This window comes from Clinocottus analis, unplaced genomic scaffold (genome assembly GCF_023055335.1).
Source record: "Clinocottus analis isolate CAN_PGR_092001 unplaced genomic scaffold, fCliAna1.0.p SCAF_11, whole genome shotgun sequence".
In the NCBI taxonomy this organism is placed as follows: domain Eukaryota; kingdom Metazoa; phylum Chordata; class Actinopteri; order Perciformes; family Cottidae; genus Clinocottus; species Clinocottus analis.
The window spans coordinates 13046554-13072607 of record NW_027175832.1 but is presented as its reverse complement, the minus strand read 5'-3'; the positions used below and the strand labels follow the sequence as shown (position 1 = coordinate 13072607).

The 26054-nt window shown below is 39.2% G+C and overlaps 1 protein-coding gene across 1 annotated transcript in view; it reads left to right on the top strand.

Annotated features, from left to right (window-relative positions):
* Positions 1 to 15966, top strand: part of LOC137803514 (cadherin-12-like) — a 50023-nt gene extending 34057 nt beyond the window's left edge. The window contains exons 11-12 of the mRNA XM_068602019.1: positions 2995 to 3246; positions 15302 to 15966. Of these exons, the coding sequence (XP_068458120.1) occupies positions 2995 to 3246; positions 15302 to 15888 (839 nt within the window). The 3' untranslated portion in view covers positions 15889 to 15966. The remainder of the gene's footprint in view (positions 1 to 2994; positions 3247 to 15301) is intronic.
* The last annotated feature ends 10088 nt before the right edge of the window (positions 15967 to 26054 follow it).

Sequence of the window (26054 nt, the reverse complement as noted above, 5' to 3'; positions counted from 1 at the left end):
CTATATATATCTATGTATATATCTATATATATCTATGTATATATATATATATATATATATATATATATATATATATATATATATATATATATATATATATAGATATATATATATAGATATATATATATATATATATAGATATATATATATAGATATATATATATCTATATATATATATATACATATATATATATATATATGTATATATATATATATAGATATAGATATAGTCTAATAGAAAAGTTTATATTTTAAGATGCTCCTCTGAACCTTGTTTGTTGGGGAAACAGCCAATCAGGTTGGTGAGAAAACCTACATATTTTTCTGACAGATTATTTATAAAGAAACTTTGCTCTTTTTGCGACTGAGGAGGAGCTGGGTGAAGAAGAATCTCTCCTCGGCCTGGATCAGGATGGTATCACATATCTGTAAAAGATCCATCAACTTAAATTTGCAATAAAGCTATATTTATGAAAGTCGTTCTGATAGAACGTGTGATCTTTTACCTTTTAAAATATTTAAACATATCATTGTGATGTTTTCTATCATAATCATTCTCTTTGATGAATAGGCCCATTTAGGCTTTTACAGACTGTTGGAGGTGAGCAATTCATCTTTCTAACAACAAAAGCTTCATCAGCTAGTAGTAAATAGTATTACATTTATACTGTTGTATTATACATATAGTTATTTATCTAATGTTTTTAACGCTGTCTGTGAAACCCCTGGACCAGTCCATTAATAAAAACAGGGTTAACGTTCCTCTTCTGCAGCTAGTTGAACAGCATGTCCACATTTAGAATGATCATGTGGAACAATGGAAAAAACAGTCGTCCTCAAGCATCCTCACAAAGCTCTCTGCCTCTCAGCTTCTGTCTCCAAGCGCTTCTGTTTACCCGCCAGTGATGAGCTTCATTACTGCTTTTTTTGTTCTTTTTTTAATATTTTATCATTTGGTTACAGAAAATGTACTATTAAAAGAAAAAGAAAACACTTGACCTTTTCTTTGCTCATGTTCAATAATAATATTGTTCAGCTTTTTGTTTAGCTTTTACATACCCAACACTTACATTTGATGTTTTCCCATGAACACCTCACCAACAAGCATTGTTATATTGTTGCATGTGTGTACAGACAGTTAGCATCAAGTCTGATAGACTCAGACACATAGGCCTGCAGCCACGAAGGATAACTGGAGCGCATGTGTGTGTGTGTGTGTTTTTATTTGCATACCTATCCAACAGTGGACCACTGTACCATTACACATTCACCAACGGTGATGCAAGAATAGATAACTAAGAATAAAATAAGCCTATTTCTTGAAATGTACAGTATGAATGCAGCAGTAAAAGTCACAGTATTGCACAGTTGAATTTGAATAATTCAGCAGAGATTTTAAAATACTCAGCAGCATTTGGTTTGTTCACACTCCTCCATGGTGTGCTGCCCAATGCTGTGTCTACGGTGTATTGAGCAACAATGTAAGTCACTTTGGATAAATGTGAATGGCTCGTCGCTTTTTAACAGGCTATACTTTAGTGAATGTATACACACTGTATTACAGGCATGAAAACGGGTCAGGTGTGAAAAAGGTGAGAAGGATATTAACTTAGATGTACCATCAAATATTATATTACCATGCACTCGCGCTCCCTTCTGGCACGCGCATCTGTTCGCAGTTCACTGAATATAAACACCCCCCCCCCCCTCAAAAAATAAAGTCATTGAATCTACACGATTTACGTAGGTCACCTATTTTGGTTTCGCTGAAAAGTTAGGGTTTTTCATGCCTCGTATTATAATGAAGGGCTGTTAAGAAGACATGAGAATAACATAATCAAATCTAAAAAAAAAAAAAAAGGAAAAACAATCAGGATAAAGTTCAAAATTAAATTACATTTTTTATTAAGTTATTTACTCAAAACACACTTCAGGCCTGTCTCACGAACAAAAAGCTGGGTTAAAATACCCGGGTTTCTCTCAGTTGTCCAGCTGCACTTAGCCAGACGTCTGCGGTCTTGATTTTTGGTCTCACGAAGCCGGTTATCAACTCGTCAAGTCAACCCAGGAGTGTCTCATCTAGATCTGTGCTCGTGCACATAAGGGGCGGAGTTAACTCCGTTTGACCAATCCTGCACCATGAAGAAGCCGCCGAGAGCAACGTATTTTACAACAAAGGAGCAAACCACAATCTTAATTAAGTACGAAAAATATAGAAAAAGAATACAAGCAAAAAGCAACACTGCCGCAGCAGCCAAAAGCCACAAAGAATCGTGGCAAAAAAACGTAGATTTTACTCAACAGTAAAATAATCAGACCGCAAACTGCTCGTCTCCAACTTGTGCACTTTCTAAAGTACATCTGTAAATTAAACTTGAACACTGGCCATGGCTTTTGTATTTTTGTCTTCTCATTAAGTTGAACCTGCTTTATCCTGTGATGTAGTTTTCCTCTTTTGAGATGTGGTGGATCACATGGCTCAGCATAGATCAATGGCCAGAAAACCAACAAATAGGATATATTTTTAGCACAACGAGATGTCTTCTGGGGAATGGAATCTTCTAAGGTTTATTATTGGAATTCAAATGGATGAATTTATAGCTACTTACTGAAAAATGTGACACGATTTGTAATATTTATTATTTTGCATTAAATGATGGTAATGTTTAGAACATGTCAGTGGGGCAAATACTTCATTCAACTCATTGAGTTTTACTTTAGAAGCAAGCCAATTATATTTGAGCCTTTAACTAGGCAAACCTTTCTTCTGGTCCATGAATCAAACTGGGAGTTTGAGGTATGAGGTGATGGATGTTTCAGGCTGGGTAAAGGTTAGTAAATGTTTCTAAAATATGAAATGATGCAGACAACAGACAACATCATCGTTAGGGATGTGGGTATTAACATTTGAAACATATTTTCCCAGCAGTGACAGTGAACATAGTTTCTATCAGGGACTACCATTATCTAACATCACCCTCTGTTGGTTTCCAGACAACACCGCTGGCATTGTGTCTCGGCGTACGGGCTTCCAGCAGCGGTTGCAGGATGTGTATGTCCTTCCTGTTGTAGTTGAAGACAGCGGTTACCCCGCCCGGAGCAGCACAGCCACCCTCACAATTCAAGTGTGTTCCTGCGAGGGCGTCGGCTCACTGCTGAGCTGCTCAGCGGCAGCCATCTTTCTGCCTGTGGGTATCAGCACTGGAGCTCTGCTGGCTATCCTGTTCTGTGTAGCTCCGCTGATCGGTAAGTTCATTGTTCTACAATAACATGATAATACAATGAAACACTAAACACTGCTCATAGGCCGAACGCTAGCTCATTATTCCCCTTGCCAGCCCAGTCTCGGGTTGTGTTGAGGTGTACTAGCGCTTTGTAAGGAGTCCGGGTTACTTTGTGAGTCCTGGCAGGCACAAAAGAGGGCAACACGATACCAGTGTGATTGTTAATGTTCTTTATTTCCGTGCGCTGCACCGTGTCGAAGCCATGTCCCGCTCTCCCGTTCCACTGCTGCTACTACTGCTTATATTGGGGAGAGAAGCAAGACACAGATTAGGCGCAGTTGAGGCTGATTACCTCTCATACCTCGCACCTGTTCCCTGAACCACTCCCTCGCTCCGTCCCCTCCGCAGCTGAGCGCAAACCCGCTCCACGGCCACATGCTTCATTTAGCTCGGTTAACTATGAACATTTTTTAGGTTGTTTGCTGACTACTCAATGCAGGCTTGCAAAATACCTTTACATTTACAGAAGCATTCACAGTGACTATAATAGTTTACTTCCAGCTGTGTGCCAGTATATCCTCGGTTCATAGGACTATTTTATATAATGATAACTAATTATAGTTAAACAAATATGTCTGTATTTTTCATAAACAAGGTCAGAGTAAAATCCTACCATAGGACAAAAACCGGTAAAGAATCCCCTCTTGTATTGATAGAATTTTTCTCCATATGGGTTTTAAATATTTCCAGCCCCAAGGAAGTGTTTGCTGTGTACTTATTTTCCAATTGCTCAACAAGAGTTGTCATATGTGTCGTCAACAGTTTGTCCACACTCTGAGGCCACTAATTCCTCATTTTCCTTACTGCTCTTACTTGTATCTCCTTTATTTCGCTGGCCGCCATGCTCTGACCTCCCGATGCAGGCACACCAAAGAATAGCCGCGCCAATATTTAAACCGCACGGGTCAAAGTTGAGGAAAAAAGTTGAGACGTATAACCCAAATTTTACTGTATGTGATTTATTATTTTTAAATCTTTTTTTATTGATCTGTCAGTTAACTTTTTCAATTTCAGCATCGTTTAAGTACTTTATGAAAGGTTCCCAAGTCCCTTTGAAGGAGTCACTAAAGTCTTTGAGTGAGAATCTGATTTTTTCGAGTTTTAGAATATTTATGATCTCAGTTAACCAATTATGTGAGGGCGGGAGAATGTGTTTCCACCTGAGTAGTATGAGGCGTCTCGCTAAGAGTGTCGTTAGGGCCAGGATGCGTTGTCATCTGGACGGCAGATCAACTACTTCCAGCGGTTGTATTCCAAATAGAGCTGTAAGGAGATCCGGGTTTAGTGTTATGCCGAGTACCGTCCCAGATGTGTCAAATTTTATCCCAGAACGCTTTTAATTTTGAGCATGACCAAAACATACGTATGGTTGGCGGGTGATAGTTTGCACCTGTTGCGGCTGTCATTGGTATTTGGGTAAATTTTGGCTAGGTATGTGATTTTTAAGTACTTTCTGTCCACTGAAATTGAGTGTCCCCAACTCCATATATTTTAGCAAGTGGGCCGAATAGCAAAATCTGAGTTTGTGTGCTAAACCAAGTAATTTGTAGTATCAACAGTATTCTTAGTGAAATGGTAATAGATTCATGCACGTGACTACTAAATTGGTCAGGTGCATCTCTTTCTTTCACTCGTGGTACCATTACAGCGATGTATTTGTTGGACAATAAAACACCCCTTTTATTTCATTATTCACTTGGTAAACAAAATAAATAGTTGTGAGTTTATTTGCACTGGAATTGGTCATTTTACACCAACTTAACATCTCATTGGCGGGGGTTAGGCCCGTAGCTATGCGCAATGTACACTTAGTGTAACAAAGATAAGCATAATGTACATAATGTAATGCCGTGGTTCTCAAACTTTTTTGTCACGCTCCACTTGAGGAAGAAAAATGTTCATGCTCCACCTCGCCAACAAAATTGTAACAAACTGTCCCATGCTTTTTTTTTATTTGAAATAACTTTTGTGACTCCTCCATCGCTGTTTTTTTAAATAAAAAAAAAATAGCAATCACTTTTTTGTAAACCAGATTCAGACTAAACATAATAAAATGTGCAATCACTTTGTTAGAACAATGCAAATCTGTGCAAAAAAATATTTGGGAAAATAAATAGCTTATTGTTGCTACTGTAGTGTTCTTCTGCAGTGTGTTGAAACTCTGGACTAAACAGAGTTAAACCGCAGTCAATGAAGATAAGAGATCGTAGGAAGTTTCACCCATTAACATTACTACTTTCTTCAATCCTGCTGGTGACAACTGCAAACAAAGACAATACAAACATTCAGTCCACATTCTTAACATAGCATTTCACAGTAGAAAAATATAAATATACATTGCATATCTATATATTACAGCACTCACGATATTGCTTCTACGATGTTTCCCTATGGATGCGAGCAGAATCTGGAGCATGCTGCAGTGCATGATGGGAAACGCCTGGCTGTCGCCACATCAGAGAGCTGAATGGCTCTTAGATCTGACCGCAAACGCCACGTGTTGTCAAAAATCCTATTTTTATGTGTAGTTGTAACGCACGATTGTTGACTATTAGTCTCAGGTTTAATCTAAAAACATATTTTTTTGTGGTTTATAATACAAAAATCATATTTATATAACAAACATCAAAACCAGTAGTAATGTATTTCACATGCAGACATAACAAAGGATGCAGCGACACACACATTTCTACATGAATGTATATTTATAATCACATATGAATAAATTCAAACATTAACTGAAAACTACAAGTAGACTACATATCGGAACTAACAGGAAGTATTTTATTTAGAGCTGTGAAAAATAATGCGTTAACGCGCTATGACGCATGAGCAGAATGAGCTTCTAATATACCTATTGAACTATTTCTGCTCTAATGCAGTCAGACGTAGATGTCAGATGTTCACTCGGGAAGACGTTGTCCTTTCACCAGCACAACCAGCCTTAAGTAACATCTCAACGTGCAGCATGCATTGGTCGGAGAGGGAAGTTCAAGAGGAATGCGTCAAACCAGCCTCACTGAACAACAAAGACCCCTCACTAAGTCTGCCTGTGACATGCTGAGTAGCACAGTTGCAGAATTAATATTGTTGAGGATAAGGGGTTTTGCGAGTGGCAACGGGGGACCCGAGCATCAAAGCGCCACAAAGACACACAATCATGACACAAATACACGGGCTGTATAAAGCTGGAAAGAACAAAACAGAAAATGACTTGGCTGCTACGGATCATGTGGCGCTGACAGAGGATCACGGGACTTTTGTGAGTAATGAGAGTTACCTGGGTGAGCAGACGTCCTCTTTTTCCCGGACATGTCCTCTTTCCGAGACCTAAAAAATGTGTCCGGCAGGGATTCCAAAACGTCCGGGATTTTGCCTCGTTGGATATTTGTGTTTCTCTGGGTCTTTCACAAACTAGTTATTACGCCCTTAGAAGTTGTGGAAACGGTATCTTACGTTCATCTTCTTGCGCAAACTGACTGTCGAGAGAACTGTCATTGGTCGACCGATCTCGGGGTTGCCAGATGCACGATAATTATCCTCAAATTACAACCATGTTGAGTCTTTGGTACGATACTACGCCATCACCAATCTGGCAACACTGACCACCGTGTCACCTCCACTTGTGACGAATACCCTGTTACGCGCTGAAGAAACTAGTTCGGCAAAAACATTGCCGCATCAATAATCAACTGGAATTTCAGCGACAAACTTTTTTTTTTGGTAGTTTAGCACAACTTTACGAGCTAAAAATAGTGTAGATGTACGACTGTGGAGCGGGATGAAACGATAACAGGGTTCACCTTACGGCCTGTAGTTGCATTGTTTACAACAGCAGCCCAATGTATAAATGGCAATGTATCATGAATCTTTGGTTTTACAGAAATATACCGAGAATATCGGTAATATGTGATTAATCATGATTAATCCACAGAAACCTGTGATTAATCTGATTAAAAATGTTAAGCATTTCACAGCCCTAATTTTATTCCATAACTTCCTGTTAATACTTTGAAGCCAGCTGAAAACTATGCGACTTGATCGCAGTTTTTTGTCAATGCCTCCCGCAGCAGCAACAGCAGAAAAGATCTCACAGAGATCAGCTAGTCGTGCAAGTGTAAGCGTAACCTGCTAACTGTTACGGGGGGTTGAGGTAGGACCCAAGAGCGGAGACAGCAGGGTAGGTAAAGGAATGAGTTTTAATTGAAATGACAGCAGATGGTTTGCAGGGCAGGAATCAAGTCCAGGTAGGACAGTGTGGTAAGGTGGTGTAAGCGGCAGTCGCTGGCCTGAAGTGCAAGCACGGAAATGCCAAAATAATCTGGCGCAAGTGCAAGGCAAGGTGGGGTATTTGACAATAGAGATTGATGAGAAGATTGCAGACAGGTGTTAGAGCCAGGTGTTAGAGCCAGGTTGCCGGTTGTTGGAAGCCATGCCCACGCCACACACACAGAACACAGGGGGGAGACACAGGGTAAACGGGGACAACACCAAAAACGCTTTTTGGTGTTACATTTTGTCATATATTTATTAATGATGTTTTATGTCCATGTACTTGGTGCCTTTGTAAGATGTGAAGTTCTCAATTAAGGTCTTGAAATAAAGAAATTCTGCATTTCCCAGAACATAGTGTAACTTAATGTCTACCATCTATACATTTTATTTCTGCCTTTGTTACATAACCACCCGTCCGACACAGTGGAAACACGCAGGGCCACGTGTATGTACACAGCTCTCATTGTGTGTCTTAATGTGTGTGTGCGCAGAAGCAACTGTTCTGTGCTACATTACAGATAAAGCAGCTATGAAATGGAAGCAGTTTAAAAGCAATTCTTTATCCTGCTCTCACAACTGATTCACCCCGAGAGAGAGAGAGAGAGAGAGAGAGAGAGAGAGAGAGAGAGAGAGAGAGAGAGAGAGAGAGAGAGAGAGAGTGTGTGTGTACTGACTGAAAGTATGGCAAAGAAGAATCACAGCCTCTAGAGGACATTGTGCCGTCTTTATTGGAGCTGAAAGAGGACAAGAGGAGGAGAATGGAGGATGGGCTAATAGCTGCTAACACATCATGTCCACATTTTTCTTGAGGCTTTTCCTCTCGTACTGTATATCAGGATGTCAATGTTGGACTTTGTTGTAGAGGAAGAGGCTTGAAAGCAGGACTGAAGAAATCCTGCTTTGGTGTTAATTACTGAAGTGTTACTATCTCAATATTCGTGGCTAACATGGATGAATTTATAGCCACTCTAAAAAGAGTATATTTTTACAAAAGGAGGTTTCCTGTACAAGGTACAATATAAAATTGTCACTGCTGGTACATACCATAACAATGGATGGGCTTGTCTACCTGGAGAAGGGCATGTTCTATTGCCTTCTTAACATCCTATCGGTACCTTCAAGGCAAAAAGCATGCGGACGAGGGAGATCCAGGCCAGATGAAAAGATTATGTCCACTAACTACGAACATTTGAACATCAAGACCAGACTCAAGCACTGAGGCAGTTCAATTTGACACCAGTTCTATTAAAAAGGCATGTCAACCAAGACAGCTCAACAATGTCCAGCACCTTTAGCATCTCAGTGCCCAAGAGGGTTAAAGTGCTCTTTCCACCGGCCGACAATATCCCCCGTCTGGGTCAGCCCGGCTGAGAACAGCCTAGGGTAACTGGTTCAGTAGACCCCTAGGACAACCAGGCCCAATAGACCCTTTTTTTCAGCTTGACGACTTCCCTCACCCCCGGTGTCCACCAGTGGGTTCTCGGGTTGCGCTACGACAGGCTCCAATGACATTCCGACTACAGCCCTTAGCGGCCGCGTCCACAATGAAGGCTTTGAACAAGGTCCACTTGGATTCCATTTCCCCAACCTCCCACAGGACATAAGAAGTTCTTCCGGACGTGGGAGTTGAAGACCTCCCAGACAGGATTTTCTGGCAGACATTCCCATTTCACTTTCACTACACGTTTGGGCTTTCCAGGTCTTTCTAGCCAGCTCCCCTGCCATCTGATCCAATTCCCCACGAGCTAGTAAACAGCTCTGCTCCTCTCTACACCAGCGTGCCCAAGACATACGCAGATCAGATGATACGATCACAAAGTCGATCATTGATCTCCGGCATAAGGTCTTCTGGTACCAGACACACTTTTGAGCCACCTTATGCCTGAACATGGTATTCGTTACGAACAAACCGTGGCTAGCACAGAAGTCTGATAGCGAGATACCGCTCGGGTTCAGATGGGGTAATCCGTTTCTCCCGGTCGCCCCTATCCAGCTTTCTCTGGGTGCATACCAAGTTGCAACCCCATTTCCCTAGGATGACCAGACGTCCTCTTTTTCCCAGAAATGTCCTCTTTTTCCCAGACATGTCCTCTTTTTGAGACCTAAAAAATGCGTCCGGCAGGGATTGCAAAAACGTCCGGGAGTTTGCTTCGTTGGATATTTGTGTTTCTCTGGGTCTTTGACAAACTAGTTATTACGCCCTTACAAGTTTTGTAAACTGTATCCCTCTTACGTTTCACCTTCTCACTGTGACTGTAGAGAGAACTGTCATTGGTCGACCGATCTTAGTGTTGCCAGATGCACGATAATTATCCTCCCAATACGACCATTTTGAGCCTTTGGTACGATTCTATGCCATTTCCAATCTGGCAACACTGAGCACCTTGTCACCGCCACTCGAATATCCTGTTACGCTCTGAAGAAACTAGTTTGGCATAAAACATCGCCGCATCAATAATCGACTCTAGTTTCAGTGACATTTTTTTTTGGTAGGTTAGAATGACTTGTTCTTTTTTATGAGCTAAAGATCGCGTAAATGCACAACTGTGGAGCAGGATGAAACGATAACAGGGTTCACCTTACTGCCTATAGTTTCATTGTTTACAACAGCATCCCCCAGAGAAGACACGAGGAAATACGTTTTAAGAGACATGAGATGTCTTTTCCTCTAAAGCGTCACGTGAAGCAACGTCTGTTTCTGATCATAGCTGATCAACTGTCAGTCGCTTTAACAGCTGACTGAGTTTGTGTCCGTAAACATGATCATCAGAACAGTGTTGTTTTCTGCTGCGGACAGTTTTGCAACTATTCTAATACAAATCCACTTAAACTATTGTGCACATGGCTCCCGGCATTCATAGTCCAACAATAAATATAATCAATACCGTTATGGGTGTGTTATACTTGGCACCTTCATCACATTACATGTCAATTAGCTCAGGTAGTGGTAATTAGTGACATCTGGTGACATAACTAAAACAGTACACTGAGGTCAGAAACACAAGCATCCATCAACATCAACAGTTAACCCAAAGTATATGAGCCACTTTGTTTAGAGGTGAAATTTACCATAAAATGTAAAGCTAAATAATCCTTCAATAGTGCAGGAGAACTGCAGTGAGTACTGTGCTGCATGTTAACAACCCGTCTGGTTGTTTCTTGCACGAATTAGTTCTCTGACCTCAGCAATTCACAACAATCAATCCTGCAATCTTAATTTGACTGGGATTAATGATGGTCAAAAGTCTTAAAGGATAATTCAAATTTTAACTGTTCATTGGTCAATGCCAGGCTGAAACAATGAGTGCATCAATCATTTAAGTCATTTGTTATGCAAACTTTCTCTGATCCAGCTTAATGTTCTCACATACAGGAACACTGACTTCACTTCACTCACTGGGTCCCAATTCATGACGCTCCACTGTGGTCTCTGTTAACACATGGTTAACATTGTGAATTCAAACTAAAACACTATCTTAGGTTTGGACAAGTTAGTCATGAAAACACATGACTTCAAATAACTCCAGATCTCTTTGGTTTATCTCCAGGTTGAAAAGTTTGTCTGATCTGCCACCCCTCTGTGTGTGTTCCTTTGGTCTCTAGACTACATTATTTTGTCTAAAAAGTATGTCTAATAATGACTTGTTGAAAACTCGATGCATCTCATACAGAAACTTATGCTGTGTTCACACCAAAAGTGTTGCGAATTATTCACCCTAGTAGATTACATGCAGAGTCAATACAGACGCGAATGGTTGCGAATCTCCGCTGGGCGGCGTGAATGACACGAAAAAGCGGATGCCATGTTTCGAAAGATTTGCGGCAAAAGCCAATCAGCATTGAGAAGCTCTGCCCGTCATCACTGCGTCTTCCCACTGCTGAACCAAACTGCTGTTGGTCCTTTTGAAGTAGCGCTGGTAGCGGCCGTCATTCAGACAGTTCCAGGAGGAGTCGGAGCTGTGTGCAACTACGGATAATATTATGAACCCAGACACAAAGGCATTTGATGTTCCAACGTTTGTGGGACTTCCACAACAAGTATAAAGCCGAAATAGTGGTTATTTCAATGGTGGATGGCAGAAATAGTAACTGTTTTCATGGAGTAAAGCCACAGAAAAGCAACAATGTTTCCAGCGCAAAAAGCGAATGAAGCAAATTAATCACATAAACTCGAGCGAGTAAACTCATGCAAAAAAGCTTTTGGTGTGAACGCAGCATTAGGAGTACTTTGTCTGTTGGTGTCAGATGCCTTGACAATAAGAACGAGCTGGATGAGATGCTGGTAGCTGTTTTTTCAAAAGTAATCTGATTGGATTACGGCTATCGAATTTGATCAAATCTTGAAAATGGGTTTTGCGAAAGAAAAAAGGATTCAGATCACGTAATCCAATCTTGTTGATCCGGATTAAAGCCTGAGTTCGGGTTTTTTAAAACCTTTTGGTAGGATTGGGATCCTTTTGATCCCAAAAATCAGGATTAAACTGATCCCAGCAGGAGGGTGGATTCATGGTGGATATCAGTAATAAAACTTGGTAACTAAAATTGGTTCGTTAACATTTATACAATGCATTTTACAGTATTTATATTTATTCAACAATTTCACTTGAATGTATTCCTAATCTCAGCCCTGTAATCGAGGGAGAAGGTCAATCACAGGTGGAGCCAGAAGGCCTAGTTCCCACAGGACCCACAGAGAGAGGCTCAAAGCACCCAAAGAAAGATGACGCCTATAAGCTACTTCTGCCAAAAGAGACTGAAAGGGCAGCAGTACAGACAGTACAGATCTATCGAGCAAAGGAACAGCTTATTCTTCCCCGACTGCAGAAAAACCAAGGCCAGACTTGAGATCTGCCTCCTGAAGGACAAGCTGGTCTCTCCACAGCAGATGAAGCAGATGATGATGAGGATGATGATGAAGAAAAACTCATAAGAAGAACTACTCATAAGAAGAACTTAGAAGTAATTAATTTTGGTAAGTATCGGACATTTAAGCCTTTTATCCAGTGTAATCCAAAACATCTTTGTTTGAAACCTGTTCGAATCATCCATACTGTATTTGTGAGTAAAGTATGTATTTATTTATTTGTTGTAGGTCTCAGATGAGCAGACTGTTTCTAACAAAGGAACAATGGAGGAGGATGTTTATACTGTTTGTTTGCTGTTTCGTTCAGTCCTATTTTCTGTTCAAATAAAGCATATTGGGGTGACCCCACATTATTCTACCTGTTGTTCTTTACATAGCTACATTGTGATGGTCCCATTTAGACCACAGGTAATCCTGAACAGTTTGAATCCAGATCAGAGTAATCTAAACCCACATTGCTTTGAAAACCCATCATAAAAATAAGATGGATTACGTGATCTGGATAGCAGAAAAAGAGATTTCCAAATCTGGATCAATTTGATCGAGATTAAAACTTTTGAAAAACCGGACCCAGATGATCAGTTCAGTTTCATTGTGCCTTATTCTGTGTGGGACTCAGAAGGGCTGTGTGTGTGTTTTTATTGATAGAATATCGCTTTGACTACAGCCAGGAGAGATTTCAGGTACTTACCGAGCCAACCGCAACAACACCCCCCTCCTCCTCTAATGTTAACACACTGTTATTTTCCCACCTGCAGCATGATACAGGACTGTTGGGGGATTCTGCTGAAACAGAAACTGATGTATTTTTTATTGTTCAGTACATTGGATTATATGTTTCGTTATTTCATTCCTTTCGTGTAGTCTTGCACATATAGAACTATTTAGTAACACACCAACAAACCACATATCGGCTTTAACGTGAATCAAGAAAGCAGCCAATGAACATCACTTGACTCTCAGTGGAGGCGTCTTTCCCAGAGAGATTGGAGACTGTGTTCTTTTATTAATTTCCCTCTGACCGTGTTAAGTGTCTTGCTCAAGGACACATCGACACGGGTTAGTGGCGCTGGGGATCGAACCGCGAATCCTCTGATTGAAAGACGATCCTGCTCCCCATTCCCCATTCCTTCCTCACACACACACACACACACACACACACACACACACACACACACACACACACACACACACACACACACACACACACACACACACACACACACACACACACACACACAATCCTCTTCAAATCTGGCTTCTATTGGCAATCTATTGGCACACTTTTCCAGAACTCAATGGGCCCTTCCTTCCCTTAAAGCAAGTTTCAGTTGGTCCTCCTCACAAAGATCAATCATCTCTAACTCAGCCGCGGCGTCATCTGTGACTAGCTTTTAAACAGTCCGTCTCCACATTAAATGGGTCGACGAGAAATGTAATCTGTGGCTTTTTTAGTTGTAGATTGTGGAACCGGGTTGGGGGCAGTCTGGCAAAACAACAATAAAACCACTGGAATCCCTGTATGAGCAGACTATTAAAACGTTGGACAGACAGCCACTGCATTATCATCATTGTAGAATTCTGAAGAAATATAATTTGCTGAGCTTTGCGAACTTTGGAATATTTACAAATGTGTGCATGGTTTACACAATTCTAAATAGCTTGGCCCCTCCTCCACTGTGTGACCTTGTGCACAATCGCTCAGTGACTTCAATCAGATCCACTAGACTAGAATAGCCTGTGTACAAGACTGCACAATTCCATTTCGCCGCACTGTATTTGGGCAGTCATCATTTTCAGTGAAAGCCACAAACAAGTGGAACGCCCTGCCTGACGTGGTGAAGAGCTGCAGCTCTATCAGCACTTTTAAAAACAATTTAAAAAATCAGTTGAAAGCTTGTCAGCGCTGTTCTCGTTGAGAAAAATTATTATGGTTTGTATCACAAACTTTTAATGTTGTTTTACTCACTTTTAATAGTTTGTATTACTTGCATTTAATGGCTTGTATTACTTACTTTGAACAGTTTTTATTACTTTAATTTCAAGTGCCGTACTTTAGCTTTGTATTGTGTGCCCTTCTCCCCACATATAATTATGTATTGTGTATCTTATCCTGTACTGTTTGCGCGTGTTTTATGTTCATGGTTTGTCAAGGGACTGCAGATGCGAATGAGCTCTAGCTATACTCTGGTACAGTGCATTGAATGGTGACATTTATGTTTTAACTGTACATGGTCCCTTAAATATATATATATATATATATATATATATATATATATATATATATATATATATATATATATATACATATATACATATATATATATATATATATATATATATATATATATATATATATATATATATATATATATATATATATATATATTAGGGCTGGGCAAAGTTTAAAAAAATTAACTGATTAATCGCATGATTTTTCTGCGATTAATCGCCTTATGCGCCAAATTTAATAATGAAGTAAAAACTAGTGTATTGCACGCTTTTATTTTAAAGTAATGTTATCATAACAATAAAACAGGTAGTCTGGAGCAACAGCAGGTTAACATACATACATATATAGCATATAAATCTGTTTTCTTTTTTTTCTGAACAGGTACTGTTCAGTAGTAGTGCACCAAGATTAATTGCCTTCAAAGTAAAAGCCACCCCCCAAATAAAAAAAAAAAATGCAGTTAACATGTTAAAATAATGAATGCCATTAATCGATTGAAAAGTTAACACAATACTAACGTGTTAACTAGCCCAGCGTTAACTTGCCCAGCACTAATATATATCAAAGTCAGGCAGAACATATTAGATTTATTGTGCCAGTATGGATAATTTTTTAATAACATCATTTATTGTCTTTGTCTGGCAGTCATGGCAGCAATATACGTGGGCCAGAGGCGCCACAAAGAGAAGAACACTCTGATGACATCAAAAGAAGACATCCGTGATAATGTCATTCACTATGACGATGAGGGCGGCGGCGAGGCAGACACTCGTGCATTTGAGATGAGGACTCTGCGCAACACACATTCACAGCACACCAGCTCTCACAGCAGCAGCTTCAAAAAGGAAAAAAATGGGTACGGAGTCGGGGTTCTGCTGCACCTCAGCAGCCGCTGTGACGATGTCAGGTCACCTGACGTCCACCGTCAAACGGCCAGTGTAATCGTGAACAACAAACAACGAGTGACCGAGGGCGATGCTGAAATGATGAAGGAGTTAATTGCACTGCGGCTAGAGAGTCAGCAGGGTTGTTCTGCCCCGCCCTATGATTCGTTGGCGACCTACGCCTACGAGGGTGATGGCTCCGTCGCCGGCTCGCTCAGCTCTATAGAAGAGTCATGGGTTATTGACGATTCAGGAGATTTTAGCTCCCTTGGTGACTGGGGCCATCCGTTCAAAACACTGGCTAGCATCCTGGACAGACAGCCGCCACGTCAGACTGAGGACAGCTGAGAGGGAGCTCGACAGCACACTGGACGCTTTGGGAGGCCATGGGGCAATCAGACAACTTTTGTAGACATGCCTTTTTACTGTGACAGGCTCTGACTCGATCAATGTGAGGACTTTTTTAGAAGCTGCCCATGTGAAGTAGACTTGTGGACTGGTTATCAAGAGAACACAGAATCTCGCTACAGATATGTGAACAGGTAAAGTTTATGGTTCCTCAAAGTGCCTGAGGTACTGTATGTTTACATGTATTTTAATTCATGTTAGTTAATAAAAATATTTCCATCTGAGGTAGTGATTTCAACTTCAGTTCCTTAAATTCCATCAAAACATTTCCAACAGTAGTAAGCCGGTTCCTGACTTTTCTGCAACAGCTTCTGTGCAATTGGGTATGGACATACAAGTCCATTCAGGATGAATTGATAAATAGTTCTCAAGGCCATCTTCAGGTCAATGATTAAGTGTGTGCAATACTTTGTTTTATGACCAAATATTTGCAGAACTAATGGAATTCCCATCAGCCTCAGCTGTAGTTGTCTTCAGTGTGAATTAGCAAGCGTTACCATATTAATATGCAAAACTAAGATGGCAACGTATTAACATGTTAGCACTGTCATTGTGAGAATGTTAACATTCTAACACCAGCATTAGCTCAGTGCTGTAGAGCCGCGGTCCCCACCCTTTTTGCACCACGGACCGGTTTCGTGTCACACAATATTTTCAGGGACCGGCCTTCACGCTGTGGGCAATAAATATGACGTAACAAATATGACGTAGTAAATGTGAGTTAATAAATATGTTGTAATAAAATGATACGACTGGCATGAAGCAATTATAAAGTGCGTGAATATACAACTCACCTTTATGTCAAATTAGTGGGAGCCCTGAGCTGGTTTCTCTGCAAGGAGCCAGGTCAGGGTGATGGGAGACACTCAACGGATATGAAGCTGAATATGAAGTACAGGTGTGTACTTCATATCCGGTCTACTCCGTATGCCTTCCGTAGCTGTGCCTACGGTGTATGAATGTTAGTCCTGATATGCAGGTGGCATATTGCATGGAAGCCTCTTCATAACCATATGAATAGGTGAATGATGACATGTGGAAGCGCTTTGAGTGATCGGAAGACTAGATAAGATCTATACAAGAATAGTCCATTTACCATGAAGCTTTTCCAGAGACATGTAGCAAGCTAAGATACAAAGCAAAAGTAGTTTGTTTGTTTTTTTTTGTTTTTTTGCGAATTATTCGCATTATGCACCAAATTCACTAATAAAGTAAAAACTGGTGTATTGCACACTTTTATTTTAAAGTAATGTTATCAGGGCATATAAAAGGCATTCTGAAGCAACAGCAAGTTAACATACATACATATATAGTATATAAATCTGTTCTCTTTTTTTCTGAACAGGTATCAGAAAATTCCTTTGTATTATATCAGGGAACAACATAAACAGTGTGTTCAGTAGTAAGGGTCCCTGTGAGGGACAAGCCACTCCTTCTTTTGCCTATGTTTAATGTGTTGCTTACCTTAAAGATACATGTTAAAGACCAGCAATTGATTAACTTCACACAAAATCAATAAGTGCTTTTCATGTTTTCCAGTTGAGTTTTTCTTACTCTGTGAGAAAAGTCTAGTCTGTGTTGGCTTGACCAAGTGCACTGAACATCTTCTGAGCATGCCTCCTCATGTGTGGAAAGTTATCCTCTTTAAGAAAGAGTAAAGACCGCCGGTGAGTGCTTTGTGAGGCGTAGCGGCTTGAGGCAGCAACGCTGCTCGCTGAGAATAGAAACTACATAAAAATATGTGCTTTCACTTTAAACTCAAGTCGGCAAGTCGTCAACACTGCCTGTGGGTGAGGCTACGGAAGTGTGCGCCCACGTACATAAATCACCTTCAAAGTAAAAGCAGTGTCGTTGTATTGCATTTATGGCGTGCATCTTTTTCTATATTTTTCATTTTTGATTGACCTCACATGGGCAGGACTGGAAGAGCCGTGAGACGTCTATGTCTGAACTACGCTGTCTGGGAGAGATTTAAAGTGCAGCACCTGTGTGCTGCAGTGATAAGCCCCTCTCAATGCAAAAAAAGTTAACACGTTATTAACTTGCCCAGCCCAACCTTTTTAATTTAGTTATGATCGCCAGTTAACTTTTTTATTATTATTGAGCCCACTCTGTTATAGCTATATCTATATACATTTAAATAAATCTTTTTTTTTACTTTGTTGTACCCTGTGCTGATCAATGTTAAAAACTACCTGTTAACTTTTCCTCAGTTCCCTCATTACCCCAAGTCTCTTTATTTACCATCTGATGACTCCTCTGGAATAAATTTAAATCAGGAGAGACAAGTGATTGAACTCACCGTAACCACGGGCTGCGACGTGGCCCTGATCCGATTCAAATTATACTTTGTACTGCACCTTCAACAATAGCTCAAAACCACTAAAGAGCTTGCGATTTATAAGGATACATGTGGCAGTGGATGGCTTAATGAGACCAAGGGTTACCCCAAGATTATAAACATTTTTATAAGAAACAATTTGAAAGAGTAGGGTATTAATACACAGGACGTCCATTACATCTAAAAGGTCAAAACATGTATGTATGTATGTATGTATGTATGTATGTATGTATGTATGTGTGTGTGTGTGTGTATATATATATATATATATATATATATATATATATATATATATATATATATATATATATATATATAAATAAATAATTTGTTTGTGTTTAACGACACACTGTCATACAGTCCACTCCACTGAGCATACGGGCTGAGGGGACCGACCCACGGAGCCGCTCCACATGATGAGAAAAAAAAAAGGAGACGCCGAGAGCAAGGTGTGAGCCACTCGCGCGTGCATTAGACTCCTTGGTCCGTGTTATAAGACGTGTCAGGTGGGTTGCCAACATTGCCGCAGACCCCTGACGCTCTTTACGTGGGCTGATCCCTGCCCTGGCAACGTGGCACTTAGGACAGTGCGCACTGGTGGACAGTCGCGTTGGAAGCAGGTGACCGCATCCCCCCCGGCAGGGAGAGAAGTCACAGTAAGCACATAATCCATATATATATATATATCTATGTGTAAAAAAAAAATCATGCGATTAATCAATTATTTTTTTTAAACTTTGCTCAGCCCTAATATATATAGGGCTGGGCAAAGTTGAAAAAAAAAATTGATTAATTTCATGATTTTTCTGCAATTAATTGCAATTAATCTCATTATGCGCCAAATTCAATAATGAAGTAAAAACTAGTATATTACTCGCTTTTATCTTAAAGTAATGTTAGCAGAACAATATAACAGCACTCCGGAGCAACAGCAAGTTAATATACATGCATATATAGTTTATAAATATTTTTTATTTATTTTTTCTGAACAGGTACTGTTCAGTAGTAAGGGTCCCTTTGAGGGACAAACCACTCCTTCTTTGATCCATGTTCAGTCTGTTGCTTACCTGGAAGATGTTAAAGACCAGCAATTGATTCACTTTATACAAAAGCAATAAGTGCTTTTCATGCGTTTCTTCCTCAAGGAGAAAAGTCCAGTCTGTGTTGTCTTGAACAAGTGCACTGAACATCTTGTGATGTGAGGAAAGTTCTCCTCTTTGAAAGAAAAGTAAAGATCCAGAAGTGATGCTGCTTTAAAGTGCTCTATATAGTGGATCAGACCGCGGGGTCAGGAGCTTTGCGCGATTAACTTTTAATCTGGATGCGGAGGCTGCAGGTATAGACTGACCGCTTGTGAGCGTTTTTTTCCGCATGATCAAATAGTTAACGCTGTTAAAGGATTGCCAGATCAATCTTGCGTTAACGCGTTAATCTGCCCAGCCCTAATATATATATATATATATATATATATATATATATATATATATATATATATATATATATATATATATGTATATATGTGTAGATATATATATGTATATATGTGTAGATATATATATATATATATATATATATATATATATATATATATATATATATATATATATATGTGTGTATATATATATATGTATATATGTGTATATATATATGTATATATGTGTGTATATATATATATGTGTGTGTATATATATATATATATATATATATATATATATATATATATATATATATATATATATATATACAGATAAATAGAGAGACGGAAATAAATTAACAGGAGGTATATAAAACAAAAATTTCAAAACAATGCAAAATATACAACACAATAGGCATGAGGAAAAGTTGCAATGATGTTTTTACGCAGCAGTTTGCCAAATTGGTTTTAGTGTATACCTAACTATTATATGTTATGATGCTTACAGTCTTGAGATGCTGTCATTTATCTCAATATTATGAAAAACCCTGTCAGGAGGATTTACTCAGCCGTTACTGAGAAGCAAACACAAACAGTTGGGAGACCTTTATGTTTGTCTTTCAGAACTTCAAAATTCAAAACCTGCCTATATGCATCAAATCCATCTTGTCCTATACGGCTGCTGTGATGAAAAATAGATTTAGTTGATTGCTACGACGTAACAGATAGCCTCAGTCAGTTAGATGACCTTCATTTGATCAAGCCTTGATCTCAGCTGAGACAATACGCTCGACTTGACAGGATAGAGTCTATTTACTCCTGAGTTCATTTTGATTTAGAAGCTAAATTATTGCCGTGGTACAATCGTTCTAATCAGAACATGGAAGCGATTTATAAATAACTTGTGAAATTACTTTTATATTTTTGAGAGATCGTGGAAAAGTATGAAAGTAAAAAAGTCTAACTATTTTAACATGTAACGTTTTAGCTTTTTACTATGACCATTCAAGATATATACCGTTTTAGTTCAATTTTAGTTATTGATTACTTGAAAAGCACTATACAAGTTGTAGGTAGTTGTTTTTTTTACTATCGATTAAAGAACAACACCTTACTGATCTATCTGTAGATATTTGGAATAATATTTTATTTGTATTTATTTATTATGTATTATTATTTATTATATTTTCTGGCTACACGCTCTTTACTGGAGGAGCCTGACTGCATATGCAGCTGCTTGCGCACTACATTTCCATTCAGGGAGTGATTTATAAATGTGCAATACAGATGGGCTTCATTGTGAAAGAAGGGGGATGTTATTCTACAGAAGGAAGTGATAGCGCTTGTTAAGAGATGAGTGGTAGAGGCAGAATATCAAGGAATTTGAACAATGGATGAATAACAAATGTAGGGCACACATACAAAAGTGATAGTGCCTGACCCAGAAAGAGACTCTTTCTGCCGTGAGGGAGGAGGCAAGGATGGATGTATTTCCCCTGTTTTTATTCCTAATGGATACATTGAACTATTTGAAAGAATGTATAAAAGAAAAAGAAGAGGATATTCTTGGAGCTTTAGGGAGCTGCAGGCACTTTTTGGTTCTGACCAATATTTCTCATAACCATATTATTTATGATGTTAACACATTATTTCTCCCAACTCAGCCTTATAGATAGAGTAAGGTGATGAGTTTCCTCTGTAGGGCTCAGCCCTAGAGATAGAGTAAGGAGATGAATTTTCCTAGTTTTTCACAACATTCGTGCCCAGCCTAAAATTCACTTGTTTGTAACCTTTAGCGTCTGTGCATTGACTTTGCATTTAATCTGCTTACGTGAATAATTCGCAACGCTTTTTTGTGTGAACGCAGCATAAGGACCTTGGTGAAGACAATCAGACAAGGTGTGTCAACATGTGAAGCTCCACCACGAGATAGCCTACCCTCCCGTTTGCTTTTAAGGAGCGCCATTCTGGGTTCGGGAAGAGCTCACACGGGACGCATGAACCCACCCACAAAGCCACTTCAACCACCAGTGAACACCCTGCCAAACAACTTACAGTTATGCAGCACGAGGGCGTGGGTTTGCATAGGGTCCATAGGGACTTGTCACGAAAAAAAGTTTGGACAAAATATTTGCATACTCACTCGTCTGTAATAGTATAGAAACTTGGAAACGGATTTTTCACTCTTCTAGTATAGTACTGTGTTCGTCGCCCAGAAGAGTGAAAATTCATGTCCATGTTTTCCAATGCGCCCTCGAGACTGTGAGTGAGAAAATGGCGAGTCAGAAACACTATGTGAGTCGTAAATGCAGAATGAAAGCTGACAGTAGTCTGACACGATAAGCTACTTAAATACGCCAGGAAATAATAAAGTCTCATATTAGTATTTTGTTTGGTCTTAGCATTGATATTGTTGACCCCTTTGTGCTTTGAAGATAAAAAAATGCTACCAAAAAAGAAAAGAGACATCTGAGTTGTTTTTTTTACCACATAAATAGCTATAAAGAAGCCAGGTTGTTGTTAGTTAGCTAGTAGCAGTCTAACTACTCACACAGTGCAAACCTGCATGATTTTGAAATGCATTCAGGAAACTCATAAATCCAGTGAAGATGCAGTGCAGGTTGAGGGAGCAGCAGCTGGACCAGCAGGGCTTCAGATGAGATCCTACTCATGGAATTTTGTTAAGAATTATCTTGCATTAGCAATGCAATTGAAGGACATTTGGGGAATCTGACCTTATGTCAGTGTTACACCCTTAAAACGAACTGTCCACAAACACGTTCTTTTTCAGTTTGCAACTTTTATTAAAACAAGTCACAGGTTGAACACCAGCACACGTTTTGGTCTCCAGCCTGCATACTGCACGTCTTCGTACTCTAATTTGTGAAGAGAAAAAGTGCTCTCTTTTACAGGGTCAATACAATACTGTCTTCCCTTCAGTCAGTGTGTGTACAGGTAATCAATGTTCTCAAACATTGGAATAACAACTTGTGAATTAACTTAAACACACATTTAAAGTAAATTATTAGAAATGGACACAGTCATATTAAATCAGTAAAAAATATAAAATAGCATATTTAGCATATTATAGCATATTATATTGTGAATTATGTGATGTTGAATAGAAAACAAGGCTGTGCCATGAAATCTGAACCCAAGGAAGTTGATGTAACATAGTCTTGACATGAGTGAACACACTAGCCTGATCCCAAATTCATCCAAGTACAGCAAAGTCAGCTCAAGAAGTTACGGTTGCTTTGGACAAGATTGATCTTAAAGATGTAGGCCAATATTTAATTTTTTGTGAATGATAGACGGATGATAGATGTATCTTTTTGGTGTATTTAAATAGACATCAAAAGAAAAGAAAATACAACTAGCTTATAATTGCATGAAGAAGGAAAGTACTTTATGTATGGACTATTAAGTACTGCAGAATAGATTTATTTGACATCTTTTAATTTGTGTCTTTTTTCACTCCACAACTGGGAAAAGGTTTTTATAGATTTTGAATATAAAATATACTCTTAATGTATATTGACATGTTTGCATTTTAGCCGTTTTGAATTTATTTATTTAACTATTTATTATTAGTATTTATTTGGTGCAGAATACTGTTTTGTATTTAAACTAAGGTTGTATTACTGTTATTATGTTTGAATCAGTTCCAGGTTACACAAATGTTATTATATTTGTATAAAGTTAGCCTGTTCAACATAATATCAACTAAGTTTTTTTTTATATGGTGGGGGTTCCTACCAAAGCTGAGACCAAACCAATGCCCTTGATGCAGCGGCTCTCAGACACCTCCACCGATGTTGCGCATCCTGACTGGCACACATGCCTAATACCGTAAAAACAGCACCATCAACACAACGCCACCGCAGATGAAAAAACACAAAAAGCAATAAAGACAAAGTCCATCCGCTCTCCTTAAAAAAAAAGTTCAGCGACGGGGTTGTAAAGTTTATCAGAATTCAGTTGAGTGTGTACTGACAAACTAACCAATCACAGCGCATGTTAATGGGCCCTGTGACCAATCACAACGTCCATAATGATAGCAGATATTAACGTTAGCTAGCTGACCGTTAGCATGTTGTTTAACGCACTACTCTAGCATAGAGGAACAAAAGGTAACATTTGATGGGATGTGCTATATATATATATATATATATATATATATATATATATATATATATATATATATATATATATATTGTAATGGTAAAGTGGAAGCTTAAACTGTGCTCCCCGTCAATTATCTTGAAATATTGCTGTTATTCTCTTCAAAGCCTAGATACAGGATGTGGGTGGACAGATAAGTTTGCACCTGTGGATAAACTTTATTAATAGTTGCACCAAGATCATAAGACTTGGTTAGGTGATTAAAAAAAGGAATGCTTTGGCCCCCCCTTTAAGGGTGCGGCTCATTTTCATTGGTTCTATTAACCTTTTTTTTTTGTTTCTTTGTAAGACAGTCAGATGGACAGGGAGAAACCTTGAAATACCTGGAAACTGACACAAGTCCGTGTGAGTCTAAACTGCTCTCCGCTTGCATGCAAATAAAGAATCCCTGTTTACAACTCGTGTTCCAGAGTCTTTATTGTCTGTACATTTGAAAGCTCAAATTGCAATTCTCAACTCTTCTGCCTCTGCCCCAAAAATGTAACTGATTAATCGCATGATTTTTCTGCGATTAATTGCGATTTATTTCAATAATGAAGTTAAAACTAGAATATTGCATGCTTTTATTTTAAAGTAATTGTTATGAGAACAATATAACAGGCACTCTGGAGCAACAGCAAGTTAACATATATACATCTCGTATAAAAATCTGGTTTCTTTTTTCTTACCAGAAAAAAAAACATTTGTTTTTTTTATTTTTTATCAGAGAACAACAAAAACAGTGTGTTCAATAGTAAGGGTCCCTGTGAGGGACAAGCCACTCCGTCTTTTGTCCATGTTGAGTTTGTTGTTTACCTTATTAAAGGTGTATGTTAAAGACCAGCAATTGATCAACTTTATACAAAAGCAATAAGAGCTTTTCAGTAAGGCAACGGAAACATGTACATAAATCCCCTACAAAGTAAAAGCAGTGCCATTTATGGCGTGCATCTTATTTATTTATTTTTCATTTTTTATTTACCTCACGCGGGCCAGACTGGGAAAGCCGTAAGACGTCTGGGAGGGATTTAAAGTGCAGCACCTGTGTGCGGCGGTGCTAAACCCCTCCCAATACAAAAAAAATCATGCAGTTAAAGCATGCCCAAACAATAATGCCATTAATTGACACGCTGGGTGTACGTTATAATATATATATATATTGGCCTATACTGCCGCTTTAGACATCTTAACGCTGATTGGCCAAGACTCAACACGTGAGTTATTGCGAAGATCACAACATCAGCTTTTCTCCATGTCTCACTATAATCTCAGAAATGCTGGCCGGCTGACAGGTTGTTGTTTCTGTCCTCAGTCTCACTGATTCGTCCCTCTGAGTATTTCTTGGCTCTTCTGTTGGCATTAATACATTCATCAGCTGATTTATTTGTCTTTCAAAATGTGACAGAACACTCCGCATAAATTCTGAACTGAGGAGCAGTGCCTTCTACAGACAGAACCTTGGGAAGACTTACAGTATCTTACTGCTTCAGCAACAGAAAGAAAAATGGTGTTTGGCATAATATTAGTAATGATTAGGGAGGATGGTCAACAGCAGTTGTTTAACAGCAGGATGGGAGATGGCGTTTAGCGCTACTCACAGATTAGAAAGGATTTTTTTGTAGTATTTTGGCACTTGCACAAACCTGAGGTGGACTGTGTGTGTGTCTTCATAAATATGGATGCAGTCTGTCAAGGATGCACCTAGAAATTGTAGACGGATTGAAAACAGCTTACTTGGAACCCTATAACATCAAATATATCAAACTATCAGCGGTCAGAGTGCTGATAAAAGACAATTCTATAAGACCTTGGGTTACATGCAATAGCACATTTGATTAATTGTTTATTTCTATAATATCTAAATCACAGTTGGTCAAGATTTGGGAAAACCTGCTCACACATTATCCACTTATTTTCATATGCTTATCCTGGGTCAGGTTGTGGTGGCAGCAGGCCCAGCAGGCTGACCCACGGTTCTCTTTACATTACATTTCATTTAGCTGGTGCTTTTATCCAAAGCGACTTACATTTTCCCTCTCACCTGCAACATTTTCCTGCTCATTCTCGGGGATCCCGAGGCGTTTTCAGGTCAGCCAGGAGATATAATCAGTGTGTCTTGGGTCTTCCACGGGTCTAACTGGGCATGCACGGGAAACCTGTAATTGGAGGCATCCAGGAAGCATTCTA